Source organism: Astatotilapia calliptera, chromosome 23 (genome assembly GCF_964374335.1).
Source record: "Astatotilapia calliptera chromosome 23, fAstCal68.1, whole genome shotgun sequence".
NCBI classification, from domain to species: domain Eukaryota; kingdom Metazoa; phylum Chordata; class Actinopteri; order Cichliformes; family Cichlidae; genus Astatotilapia; species Astatotilapia calliptera.
Window position 1 is genome coordinate 33,234,606 of NC_137443.1, and position 14,124 is coordinate 33,248,729.

At 40.7% G+C, this 14,124-nt stretch overlaps 1 protein-coding gene across 1 annotated transcript in view; it reads right to left on the bottom strand.

Moving 5' to 3' along the window:
- The window catches only part of nid2a (nidogen 2a (osteonidogen)), a 56,391-nt gene that overhangs the window by 28,743 nt on the left and 13,524 nt on the right, over window positions 1–14,124 (bottom strand). Inside the window, exons 4-13 of the mRNA XM_080297473.1 lie at window positions 11,733–11,834; window positions 11,209–11,348; window positions 10,636–10,768; window positions 7,148–7,453; window positions 5,002–5,113; window positions 2,286–2,325; window positions 1,842–1,951; window positions 1,612–1,745; window positions 598–709; window positions 74–274 (exon numbers count right to left, since the gene is read on the bottom strand). Of these exons, the coding sequence (XP_080153599.1) occupies window positions 74–274; window positions 598–709; window positions 1,612–1,745; window positions 1,842–1,951; window positions 2,286–2,325; window positions 5,002–5,113; window positions 7,148–7,453; window positions 10,636–10,768; window positions 11,209–11,348; window positions 11,733–11,834 (1,390 nt within the window). The remainder of the gene's footprint in view (window positions 1–73; window positions 275–597; window positions 710–1,611; window positions 1,746–1,841; window positions 1,952–2,285; window positions 2,326–5,001; window positions 5,114–7,147; window positions 7,454–10,635; window positions 10,769–11,208; window positions 11,349–11,732; window positions 11,835–14,124) is intronic.

Sequence of the window (14,124 nt, forward strand, 5' to 3'; positions counted from 1 at the left end):
AAGAGAGATGGAGTCACTTTAAGCAACAAAAAGGGCAATCGAATGATGTATGCTGTTCAATCCTTGACTTTACCTGAGGGGTAGTACTGGTAAGTCTCTTTGAAGGGCTCCATGGTAACTTCAGCACCAGGAGGAAGGAAGGGCACACTGCCGCTGATTACAGTACCCACGGTTAGGTGGTTGTGGTCATCGAGGCCACGGGCCGTCTGAATAATTGACAAGCGCTGGTTCCCAGGGTAAAATACAACCTCTGCGTGACGACTGAACTCAGCACCTTGTAACACAAATAATCATCAATCTTTTATTTACTGGTTTATATATAACAAACATGCAGAAGCTACATTTCAGAAAAAGTGCAGTGTCTACAATAGTTACACACTAACACAACCACACAGCTGTTTCCCATTAGTGAGGGGAGGGGGAAGACTGATATCACATCACATCCCTGGAGACACTACATCTGGCTGGGAGACCAGAAACACACACATGCAAAGAAACAGACACACGATGTCCTTGCTATTAAGGAGTTCCCTCATGTCTCTCCAGAATGTCAAGAGTCAGGACGTACAAGGCAAAAAACTGTGCAAACATGTTTACCTGTCAGTTTGAATCCCGCTTGGCTATTCTGCAGCTCCAAAGCAAACAGCCATCCAAATAGCTCTCCAATGGGTGCAACTGGCATCAGTGCCCAGCCCACTGGTTCTGGTACCTGACCAAGAGGGATAATGTTTGCTAAGTTGACTAAGTTTACATAAATGACGCAAGACATTAAGATGTTCATTTTTTTCAGAGGCTTTTTAACCAACATATTTCAATTTCCTTTACTTAAAAATGATTAAATCCAAGGTGGATTTGAAAAAATTGTGGTTGAAAAAAATTCGAATCGAATTCCCCCAATGGACACTATATCAGGTGTTTGTGCTGATATGCTGTGTTTGGTTTCCTCCTTATTTGGTGTTGTGCATTATAGCCAAACTTTAGTTTCATCCATCCAAAGAACATTGTTTCAGAAGTCTTGTGATTTGTTCAGATGCAAAGTGGAAAACCTAAGCTGTGCTGTCATGTTCTTAGAGGCTTCCTCCTGATAACACTTCAAAGCAAACCATACATGCACTTTTTTATTAAATAACGATGGTATCATGACATTAAACATTGATGGACTCAGACTCTACAGGCCTCAGCATGCCCATGTAGTTCTTGGTCTGACATTGGAATGAATTCACTGGGATTTCCATTATGTTAACACACCTCAATGCTCCAGACCAGCAAACTGACAAAACTTTTATAGAGGTGCTCAAACCTGCTGATGTCAATTAATCAAAAACATTCGATTAGCCAAGTATTAGGGTTACCCTCTTAATTCCTGTGGAAGCAGTACGGGTATGCTTAGTTTGTCTCATGACTACGTGCAGTCCTCTGAAAACTTTCTTTTTCATGACTGTAAGTTAAACCTTGCTCCTGATCTCCTGATCTGATAAGTTAGCCCCACTCTGAAAGCTTACCAGATTGGTTCCTTAAATTTGTTATGGAAAAAGTACTGGCTGCCTTAATCTTAATTACAATATAGAAGAAGCTTGTACACGATTAATGGGGCTGTTTTTCAGGTTGTACCTCGCTGATGGCAGTATACGCCCTCCCGTCTCCCACCACGATGTAGGCATGGAGATCAATGTTGTTCAGCGATACTGGAGTCGATCCCACATACACAGTACCGCTCACCTTACCGCTAACACGCTGGGGGGCACCTGGATGAGCAGCACAGAACGCACACAACAAAGCAGCTTTAATATGTAAAGACAACCAATGGGCACAGCACTTAGAAAAAATGGCCAAGATCTAACCATCAGGCAGACACTGGCGTCCATTTCCATAGAAGCCTGGTTGGCAGTGACAGCAGAAGCCTGTGGCATAGTCAGTGCAAAATGCATTCTGGGAGCACTGCTGCAGGAATCTAAATGAGAAGGAGAAAGTTGTAGTTTTAAGTACGATCGGTGCTTTTTTGATATGTATTCATGGCATCAGACAAGGCATGAGAATGGACAAGTGTCAGATCAAGCAGACACTAACTTAAAATATTATTTCTGCAGGAAAGAGCTTTTCTTTTTTAAGAAAGATCTTCAGATTCTGAGAAAGCAACTTTTACTCTTTACACTGTTTTGAACAAATCTCAGTGTTGTTAAGACACCTAACAAAGTTGTCTTTGATGTCTTTTCAATGTCTTACCAACAATGTCTGATTGGCTGTGTAGGTAAGCAAATTAAATTGCATGTCTACTCTTTACATACCTGGCACATGTTTCCTTATTCTCTGTAGTATATTGAATCACTATGAGAGAAAAAAAGTAAGATTAGAGGATACATGATATGACATTTAAACTCATTAGCCTAATGTTTCCACTCTAATGCTTCAGTTATACCCACTACATTGGTTAGTTTGCGCTCCACTGGTGACATCATCACTCAGCCATATTCATTTAAGCTCTCTGTTATGACGCAGCTACTTGCAGTATTCTCCTGAACAGTAAGTGTTGCTACTCAGACAAAACCTTCATATTGCTGATGGTTTAGGGGGAGAAGAGTTTTTCCGACTAAGTCTTATCTTTTCAAACTGTTGCAACATCTCCCTCTGTATCATCTGTGAATGTCTTCTGCAAAATTTATGAAAAATCTTTTATAATGATCAACATTCTATATTATTTTTATGACTTTTACCTGAAAATGAGTGATGGTAAGATGATTCACTTGAACAATTTATATTTTGTCTCCAATCTACACATTGTACAAAAACTTCAATTCAAATGTATTTGTATAGCACCAGATCACACCAACAGTCAGCTCAAGGCGCGTTATACTGCAAAGTAAAGACCCTACAATAACACAAAGAAATCAGATGACCCTCTATGACCAAGAACTTACTGACAGTGGGAAGGAAAAACTCTTTTAACAGGAAGAGACTCTGCAGCTGGTTGGGGGTGAGTGGAACAACATGAAATTTGCACACACACATGCAGACATATATGCATACACTCCAAGATGCTATATGAAAAGAAAACCAGCTGCTGCAGTCCTGCTTCAAACATCCACACATGCACATCTTTCCTCTTTAATGAGAACCTTCATTGACATAATACATTGTGTAGTCTTGTAACCCTCACCACTCACTGGCTAACCACAACCCTAAACTAAGCCAAATATTAACCTAAACCTCAATACCAAGTAATAAACAGTCCTTGGATGTGGCCAAGATGAGACCCAATGTCTTCACAGCATATACATGTTCTGACTACGGCTCTAAATAGACTCTAAACTAAAAGACTGTTTATTTGTTGAAAGTGTCTCTGACTTGAATGCTGCACAATTTTTTTCTTTGAATCGACAAAAAAATAAATAAATAACTGAGTCAGCAAGAAAACTGCTGACTTAAGATATTTAGATTGAAACCTTAAATGCCTATTCTTATTAGAACTGCTCAAGTCTGACCACAACCTCACATGCTTAAGTAACTTCTCTTAACAAAAAACATCACATGGAGCTTGCATAACTCCTGAGCGAGTGCATTGTTCTCTTTGACTTTCTCATTTTCTTTCTCTCTTTTTGGGACGTTGGAATTTTCTAGGGAGACAAAGACGTAACAATTGTACTCCAAGTTTCATAAACATCAAATCCATAAAAATGCCGAAAAATATAAATGTGCTTTCTAAAAACTTCAAAACACATAAATATAGCACTTGACATTTGACCTTTTTTAAAACCCGCTTGAAAACACACTTGTATTCTTTAGCTTTTAATTGTGACTAGTCATTGTTTTTTTACTATGAATGTTTACTATTTCCATTATCTACAGCACTTTGGTTCAACCTGTGTTGTTTTTAAATGTGCTTATGAATAAATTTGATTTGATTTGATTTGATAAATATAGCCAAATACTCTATGTACGTATACTAGTACATGAAGTCTGATATTCTTTAAGTCTACAAGATATGGTCTAAAATGGCCTTAGCAGCAAGATGCTCCATATCCCATCCTGCCTGTTTCCACTTTTACTATAGCTCTACAACAAAATAGTGAGCTTAAAGACATATCTTGTTTTCCTAAAAACATGCATAAAAATGTCAGATAGAACATTAAACACTTGGCGACAGATCTCGAAGGCTTCTCAGAAAAAACTGTTTCTTTTTCCCAAACTGACCTAATAAGATGAACTCACTTACACAGACAGTTTGCTTGACCTTATATAAGAGGTTCACTGAGAACACATTCTTATTTATGGCAAAATCCTGTGGGAGTAGTTTGAAGGGGAGGGAGCGTGAGCACACACACCTGGTAGCTACACAGCACAACGGCAGTATTGTATTAGGTACCGCTCGGCAGCTGGCCAAGACAGCGAGGTAGCGTTTTCCATGAAACTAATTTCAAAGAGTAGAGAAAGTGCAACCAAGGTTATTTTGTTATAGCTACAATGTACAGATGTCCCCAAATGCATCACATGCAGGCAGTGACAAAGTTACTGATATGAAAAGAGGACAGCTATGAGAATTCACTCTCTGTATATGTGTATGGGTTTGACTGTGCCTGTTCAAAACGTGGCTGTGTGAAATAGGCACATTTTTGGCTGTGGCTTTCTTTAGAATGGCTCCTCAAAACATAGTCTCATGTGACTCACTTCATTGTCACAGGAATCCAAAGACAAATAAATAAATAAAATTGCATGAAAAACAAAACAAAGTGTATACTTGCCCAGTTATCACTATGACAACTTGACTGTGAAAAAGACGGAACTTTTGACCAGCTGTCCTTTTGTTTCTGACGTCCTTTAAATGGCCTATTTTGGCCTAAGCGTGAAACGAGCACACTATGAAGTAACTTGGAAAACTGTTGGAAAGTGTATCTAGACGATTCAGTGAGGTACCACATATTGATTTGACTGCTCTGTGCACTTCTTTAGGATAAAGTTTGCTGATAAGTTTTAAAAAAAGAAAAATACTCATTGTTTTTTTCTTACCTCCTGTGTCAAAATTAACCTGTTCTTCATCCACACTGACCACATGTGCTCCAGGGGAAAGAGGCGGAGCATTTCTATGTGGGGTGTGCACATTCACCACTTTCAGAGGCAGCTGCAGAGGAAGACACAGGAGAAATATGTTCTGGCATTGAAAGCAATAAAATCCAAGCCTGTAGCTGTAATTCTCTACAAATATCATAATCCAGAAAGTTATGATCTGCGCTATGTTCTCATTATTTTGTTGACAACACCATTCCACTATGACCATGATATTTTCTTAAATTGTCCTTTGAATTTAAAATCCTTTTAACACCTGACAACCCTGCTGTTTCAATTCCCTTTTTTCATATCTAACTAAGGCAGTTGTGATGGCAAAAGGTGTGCATAATACCAAGTTGTGCATGATAAATGGTTAGTGGGTTATACCAGAGGTGTGGACTCGAGTCACATGACTTGGACTCGAGTCAGACTCGAGTCATTAATTTTATGACTTTAGACTTGACTTGAAAAAATGTTCTAAGACTTGTGACTTGACTTGGACTTTTACACCAATGACTTGGGACTTGAATTGGACTTGAACCGGTTTACTTGAAAAGACTTGATATTTTACCCCAAATATAAAATTTAACATGCATATTATATAGAGATTGAAAATGTGACGTCATTCACGGGTAGAACCGCAAAGGATTCTGGGAACTCGTGGCAAGAAGTACTAGCGCACGCAGGCTTTCAATTGAACTCAGTCACACAGAGATAAAAAGAAACACAAAAATGTCAAGAAGCTGTTGTATTATTAACTGCAATAGCCGGTCACATGACAGCCACGGGAAGCCGACGGGTAAAGAGATCGGTTGTTATCGGATTACGTCGTTGAAGAGAAATTGTTCGAGCCATGTTTCTGAAGTAACAAAGATGCGACGGATGGCCTGGATTGCAGCCATTCAAAGATCAAATATAACGTCCCAGAACACTCCAGCTCACAGGTTAGTCTGCTCCAAGCATTTACACGAAGGTCAGTCTGCTGTTGTAGTTAATGCGTCATTTTTCTTAACATAATTGGTGATATAGGTTACAAGCAAGTCTGGCGCTGAGCAGAAATTGTCGCGCTATGCTCCTTTATTTATTGTGCATAAATAGTGAATTGTCCTGACACAATATTGCGTTTCGCTTCTGTTATTATGGTACATTGACAAAAACATATACTTTTATTCACAGGATAAAACAGTTGTTTTGTATCACTAATTGCCCAGTACGATTACAGCATACAGTATTAATGTCACTGCTACATTTCTGTGATGCTACCAGAAATTATTTCCACTGCTAATTAATTACCGTTGAGCTCAAAGGTTATATTAATAAACGGTTAACGAATGTGTATTTATGAAGACAATTTGTGAGACTGGTAAACTTATGATACGTACGATGGTCTTTACTTTCTACACGGTGCATTTCAAGGTCCTGCACCCATCCGTCGGTAAACTGTACCTGGGCTTGTTGCAGTGACCTGAAGTTACTAAACTTCATGAGTGTATGCACTCACTCCAAGAACCGTATGATTATAAATATGCATATAAATATGCTACGATGAGATAGCTGACTTCATCTAACTAGCAAATGTTTTCCAGGCTACGTTGGTGATACAGTTTTTTTTAATATGTATGATATTTTTGTCATGCGATTTTAAAGCTGGTCCTACAACCGCATCCAAGAATAACATGCAGCTTATCTCAGAACTGTCGGTGAAAATTATTCTTGGAGCTAGGTTTAATTGAGCTGCATTTTAAAGAGGTGCAATTTCACAATTTGTGTATATTTTCTAAGTTCACTATTTTGTCATGTGTTGAGAAAAACACAGATTTTAAAATTACATGGTCTAATATTTACATTTAGCATAACTGCAACATGCTTTTTTTCGGGTTTTTTAATGACTCGAAAGGACTTGAAATTCAAAATTTCAGACTTGTGACTTGACTCGGACTTTTACACCAGTGACTTGAGACTCGACTCTGACTTGCCTGACATTACTTGAGACTTGACTTGAGACTTGAGGATAAAGACTTGAGACTTACTTGAGACTTGCAAAACAATGACTTGGTCCCACCTCTGGGTTATACTACAGTTCTTTGCACATTTGAACCACTGTTACCTGTGGTTGCTGTTCCTGGGGCTGCTGAGCACCTCCCTCTGCGACTGTCTGTGGAGGATTAGGGGAAGCGTACTGCCTCTCTGGTGGCTCGAAACCATACACAGGTTCAAAGGTCAATGGTATATTGTCGCTCCCATAATGGTTTTGCGGTAGAAGGAATCTTGATCGGTCACCATCAGCAGGTGCAGGCTGGAATTCAGGGTTCCTCCCTGTTAAAGGATAATCATCTTCTCTTTCTTGGGTATTAGGGTCAAACGTATTCTCCACATATTCTTCAAACTCATCATAGTCTGGGGTGGTGGTGCCCTGGAAGGAAAAACAATGGAAAAGTCAGAGGAGTAAAGAGCAGCATGGGTGTCTGAGGTTGTGGTGGCAGCTAATAAAACTGATTGGACTGGGGATTATCTAAAAAGAACATCAGAAACAGTGTGTAAGATAAAGAACAGTGAAAACAATCATAACAAGAGGGTTGTGTCTGACTGTCTTATCTGTTGGGAAGCCCAAGATGGTAGAAATGTCCTACACTGGTGCCAACTCCACCCAACACCCAAAGAAGGGTCACACCAACAGATTGTACTGTTAAACAAGTCTAAGCCCTGGATCAGATGGTGGCAAAACTTCCCCTGTGCAATAGGAGCAGGCGGTGGTTAACTGAGGGCAGATGGAAGAACTGCAGGCCCAGGCCGAGCGGCACAACCCGGTGCTGGAAAACCTTGTGGTCTGGTCTGGGGCCGCAACTCAACTGCCTCTACTTACCATGGTTCTTTGATCATGCCACACAAGACAGTGGAGACGTATGACCGCAGCTGGTCTTGGATATGTTTGAGGATACAGTGTTGGAGGCTGGTAAGCAGCTGGTGGAGGAAAAGGCTGTGTGGCTGCTTCCCCTATTGTCTGGGGAAGGGCAGGCAGCAGCGCTCAGCCTACCAGCGGTTTTTCAGGGGAACTTTAAAGATGTCTGGAAGACTGTGCTGGACTGCTTGGGCTACTCCCATAAAGACCAGTGCTGCCAATTCCACAACTCCAGACTGGGAGTGGGAGATCAGCTATTGGCCACACCCAGCTGGCTGTAACTAGGGATGTTGTAGTGGGAAATGTACATCCTGTTGCTGGTGGTGCTGATATAATATGATAAAACCATAATAAAATCGTGACCCAATTCTTCTGGATGAGTCCTACTTGGAATGCCAGTCAGGTCATTTCACTGGAGTGCACAAGGATATCCTTTTGTTTTTAGTCTTGGTGAATTATGCAACACAATATCATGAAGAGGTGGCTTTGTGAAGCATTTCAATTTCTGCTGAGAGTGTGGTCCATGAGCTGTTTCTGGTCATATTCTGAATCCCAAAAGAAATATTTACTGACCAGGGCAATTTTTTCAAATCTCACACATGGGCTGGTGGAGTGTGTGAATAAAGCATTAAATTCCATGATGTTTGAGGAGAAGTTCATTCACAAGGATGAATGAACTTGGGACTGGTGGTTAGACCCACTGTTGTTTCCACTGTAGGAGGTGCCCCAGGCCTCCACTGATTTTTTCTTTTCCTTTGAAATGCTGTTTGGCAGAAAACCACGTGTGGTGTTGGACCTACTTACAGAAAACTGTGAGAAAAGTCCAAGCAAAAATAAAAGAAGAGAGGATGTCAGAGGATGACAACAGAGAGGCTAGACTCAAGTAGTTTACACCAGGAGGTAAACTACTTGTGTTTCTCCCATCCTCCAGCTGAAAAGTACTTGTCAAGTAGTAAGGGTCTTTTGTGGTCACACATGATGGGTGGGTGATGTCAATTATGAGTTAGCACATTCTGCCAGGGGTAGAGCCACAAAAATATACTGCCTGAAAGTGCAGAGGCAGGCAGATCCTGTTTCTCTGGTGAGCTTGATGAAAGACAAAGATGGGTTGGGGCCCATTCCCGCCATTCCTTCGTGACGACCATCTCACACAAGCCCAGAGAGCAGATGCTGTTAGGTGGTTCTTGGAGCTGAATGGGTTCATCATGAACTTTGCAGAGCTAACTAGTCCCCTGACCAACCTCACCCGAAAGTGTGAGTCAGACCTGGTCCATTGACAGAGCAGTGCCAAGGAAGCTTTAAATTCCATTTGACTGGGTAAAATAAACTCTCTGGGGATAACCATGCTCCATAGTCCTAACTTCTCCCTGAGGGCAGGTGGCCGTTTTGTGTTTGCAGGTGAGGGGATTCGACTGAGGTATACATCGGTTGTAAGCTGTCAGAGCGCAAGACTAAATACAGCACAGCAGATAAAGAATGTCTGGCAATTCTGTAGGCAGTTGAAGCCCTCCACTGTTATCTCCTGATATGCTGATTCACCCTATGTTCGGGCAATGTTTTGCAGAATGATGGCTCCATTGCACGAAGGATGCCAACACCCAGATCATCCAACGATATCTAGCTTGACAGCCTTTCAAATTCACGATGATCCAAAGGCTTGAGGTATAGATGGTTGTGGCTGATTTCCTCTTCTGTGGGCAAAGGAAGTTTAGGCTCCGCATCCCAGGTTGGGCGATTGGGGTATTTGGTGGCGGGGTGTGGTTTTGGCTCAGCGCCGGGAGAGCTGGAGCAGAGGGCTCTTTGGGCTGGCTGGCACAGCTGTCAGCAATTGTCTCATTATGTCTCTTCTATTTATGCAGTAGCTCGCTGGGACCAAGGTGTGTATAGCAATCACTTGGACTAGCAGCCAGAAGAGCTACTAGAGCTGATAAAATTGAGTGGACATGTCACTGTTAAAAAAGCGTTAGAGATAACACTGAATGAATAAAGAAAGCAGCATAGCAAGAACGTTGTGTCTGACTGTGTGTGTTGGGAAGCCCATGATGGCAGAGATGCTCTACAGCAGGTGTGTCAAACTCATTTTACATGGCGGGCTACGTGCAACCCACTTTGATCTTAAGCGGTCCGGACGACTGAAACTCCCCATTCTGTAAAGAAGTTACATATTTAACTGTTTTTCTACATGTGCCAATAACAGAAATCTGTCAGCACGGCTCTTTGGACTTAAATTGTAAGAAATAAAATTAAAGTAAAAGTTCTGGTAGCTCATTGCTCTGACTTCCAGTTTTGTGTTATTTGTTTTTTTTAAATTGTTTTTTAATTGTTTTGTTTTTAACTGTAGTCATAAAAAAATGAAATTTCTATAGTAGAAATTGAAAAGCAAACTTTTCTGTTTTTCACAAAGTTACAGAGGTTTTACTAAAGACATGGCTAAGCCTTTTGCAATTTAGCATAATCTGGAATGATTTATGAAAGTTGAAATTTCTGATGTACTCAATAGCAGAAATTAGGCTTTCTTGTTAGAGGTCATTTGGGGAGAAAAAATTGTGGCCGACAACACTGTACAAAGCAGTAGACTGGTGCATAATAAGCAAGCAAATAAGGCAGAAAATGTAGATTTTTGATGCACTACAGTATATTTCAAGAAGATATATTGTTATCTTCCAAAAGCTAAATCAAGCAAATAACAAAATTACCATATGGGAGTCATATCCTACAGTTGGTGGAGTAGAAACAGGACCTTTAATGGATGCAGGTACAATGTTGTCAAAGGAATAACGGTTTCCAGTGTGGAAAAGCCAAAGGCCTGGAATTCCACTGTTACCAAACCTAGAGCAGAAGAAATCAGACATTCACAGAAGGATGTAAATAATTATGTGCACCACAAAAAAACATTTTCTGTTGTTATAAATGTCCTAAGCTTCTCCTGCAACAGCATTTGAAGAAAAGGTTCAACAAAGGACATAAGGCAAGGCACATAACAATGAATGTGAACATCTTTTTTTGAGTCACTAATTTTAGCTTGACATTTACAACCTGTAATTATTAGCTATCTGCCCCTTATTGTGCTATACATGCACTGTCATTAGCAAGCTCTTACTACATACACATTTATTTACCAGTATTTGTTTTAGCGATTACTGTGTGTGCATGCATCTTGTTACTTGTTTCGATTCTGATCATAGAACAAGTCATTATTTGCGTACATCTAATTCTAAGGTTAAACTGTTGGCTGCAAAGAAATTTATGGTTTAACCTTTTTTACTTACTGGTAGAGGTTTTTAACACTCTGCTCATTACTGGTGACACTGTAGTAAGGGCCTTCATTTCGGGAAGTTAATATATTTGGAATTTCTCCTCTGCTGAAGCCAACTCTTGCTGGAAGCTCTATCTCAACATTATATGACTCCTAGAAAAATTAAAAAAAAAAAACAAAAAAAAAAAACAGAACAACATAATAACCATGTTCTCAAATAAAATAAAATAAAATAAAATAAAATAATTTGTCAAATATTTAGCAACAAATACTAACAATAACAAAAATTAGGAACTATATAGAATAATTCAATAGTCATTAAGGAACAAAATAATATGTAAAATCTGAGCAACCAAAACGTGCACACAGATACTAACATAACCCTGGTCAGGTGTTATGTTGACCCCTTTATGCACCTAAAGCAGCAGTGGCTATGTGAAGTGATAAAAATAGTGATATAAATACAATGGTTCATTTTGCTCGTGTACATTTTGCCCTACAGCTGTAACAGTGATGACTTAACTCTTGTTTGCTTACCTTAGGCAGTGTGCCAAAGAAGTTCAGACCGCCTTCAGGGTAGAGGAAGAGGACATATGAGTCTGTCTCATCATAACCAATAACAGCCTGGAACGTATTGACCTGTGGAGGCAAAAGCGGATTACAACATGGGCAGCAAGAAAAAATAACCCTAACCTGCTCAGCCAGGGTTCCAAGTGATCTGAGCAGGTACTAAAATGTGACATCATCACACTGCATGCCACCGATTGGCTAGTCTGTGGTGTCATTCCATGAGTCATGAGAGCGTGTCGTTCAGGAAAATCAAAACCACATTTTTGAAACCTAGCAACAAGGCTGAACAACGCCGTGTTACCCCGAGCAGCAGGTATAATCTTGCCTCGAAGTCCACTTTTATTGTTGGTTTTGTGTTGCATATTGATTACATTGTGGTACACTCAGACGCGTTGCTATGACGACAACCACGTCCATCAAGAGGTACTAAATTGTAATGGAAAACCAGTCGATCCATGTCAAACCGATCTGAGTAGCTACTAATGGAAAAGGGGCTTGTGTGGCGTCAATCAAACACTTTCCAGGTGGATCAAATCTGGAACATCTAAACAGATATGACAAGGTCCCCAACGCCATTGGCTGACATGCAGCTCCTAACCATGACAAAACCTCCAACGTGTTTACAGATGGTTATAAACTTCACTGTTGTATTCTATTGTATTGTATGCCTGTGAGACTGTTCTATATTTGCAATCTTTCATCGATTGAACTAAATAAATGGAAACAAAAGTTTTTGTGAAAGGCTACTGATAAGAAAGTATCTAAAGTACAGTTTAAATCAGTTCATCGCTTGAGCCTTGTTTTCCCCTTTCCCTTTTTTATGCTTGAACTATTTGCAGGTTAAGTTACTTAACCCAAAAATTAAAAATAAAATGAGAAAGTCTGGCTCACTGGAAGCAAACTACACTACATATTTATGTTTTTCTGATTAACATAGTGTTGAATCCAGTTTTTACACATCTATAAAATCACCTCCAGTGTGTCCTGCTCAGCTTAACCTCCCTCCGATTATTCATTATTTTTACACTTACTCCTCATGTTTAAACTTCACACCTCTCCTGCACCTACCCTCTCCTCCTCCCTGTGTAGCCTGCCCTTCTTCTCTCATCTGCTGGGTCCCATGTTTAGACTTCTCACCTTTCACACCCCCCACGCCTTGCGGTCACCAAAACGACTACTTAATCTCATCTCATCTCATCTCACTTTACACAAACTAAGCTGAATTGAATGAAGTCTGCATGGACTGACGAATGAGGGAATTCCATTTACACGGGAGACTGTGACTTGAAGAACTTATCTCCTACACGTATGGGGGAGGCCAAGCCCACTGCTCAACCACAGTTGAACAAACACAGATTTAGTGAATGAAGGAGACACTGTGAGTGATCCCATGTTGTTTTCCTTTGGAACAAAATCCAATTATCCGTAGACTCACACATAAAAAGAAAGCAACAGATATACACACACCTCATACTCTCAGCCCCCAGCCCAGATGTTGATCTCCACAGCTGTCTTCCTGTGTGTCTCAACATCTTTCAGGATGACTTTACAACATGCAAACCAGAGACCAGCTACAATGTGTTAGCCAGGGGCCATGGAGGGCACACACACACACACACACACACACACACACACACACACACACACACACACACACACACCTACAGATGTTCCTCCACCTATATTAATCTCATGTGAATGCATGTGTGTGTCCCCCACCTTGTTTACATCAACATCTTTAAATGCTCTTGCTGTTTGTGGGCGGGAGGGATTTCGGAGCCTCTGGGCTCTGCGCAGTTAGTGAGGAGGGGGGCTTGTGTTTTCAGGGAAGGAGGAGAAGACGCTGGAGCAACATGACGTGATGTGTACCTTTTTTTGGGGGGGAAGGGGGGGGGGATTCTGATACTCCAACTAGATGTCTCTCCTGTTTTTGTTGCTGCTTTCTTGGGAGCAGGAGGAGGAGAAATGAAGGACACAGCGAGAAGCAAAAGGAGCACTAAAATTGTAAGGATGATCTGATATCCTCGTGTTGGTGTTGTTCCCAGACCATCATGAAAATGTTGTTCCAGGTTCAACATTGCAAGTGACCAATCGCATTGTTGTGACGTTATTCTTTTGCGCGCCAAGCCATTCGTGCATTTATGAAATTCCAATGTTGCAAGGACAATATCAATTCTGCTTACCGTTTATTAAAGGGTTACGGTTAGGGTCAGGGTCCGTTGATCGGCGGACAGAGGCGGTTTCACGCAGCTTTAGTACAGTTTTTTGTTTTACGCCGGTTTTTCCCGAAGTTGCAAAAGTATGACGTCACAACATTCTGATTGGTCACTTGCAATGTTGATCCTGGAACAACATTTAG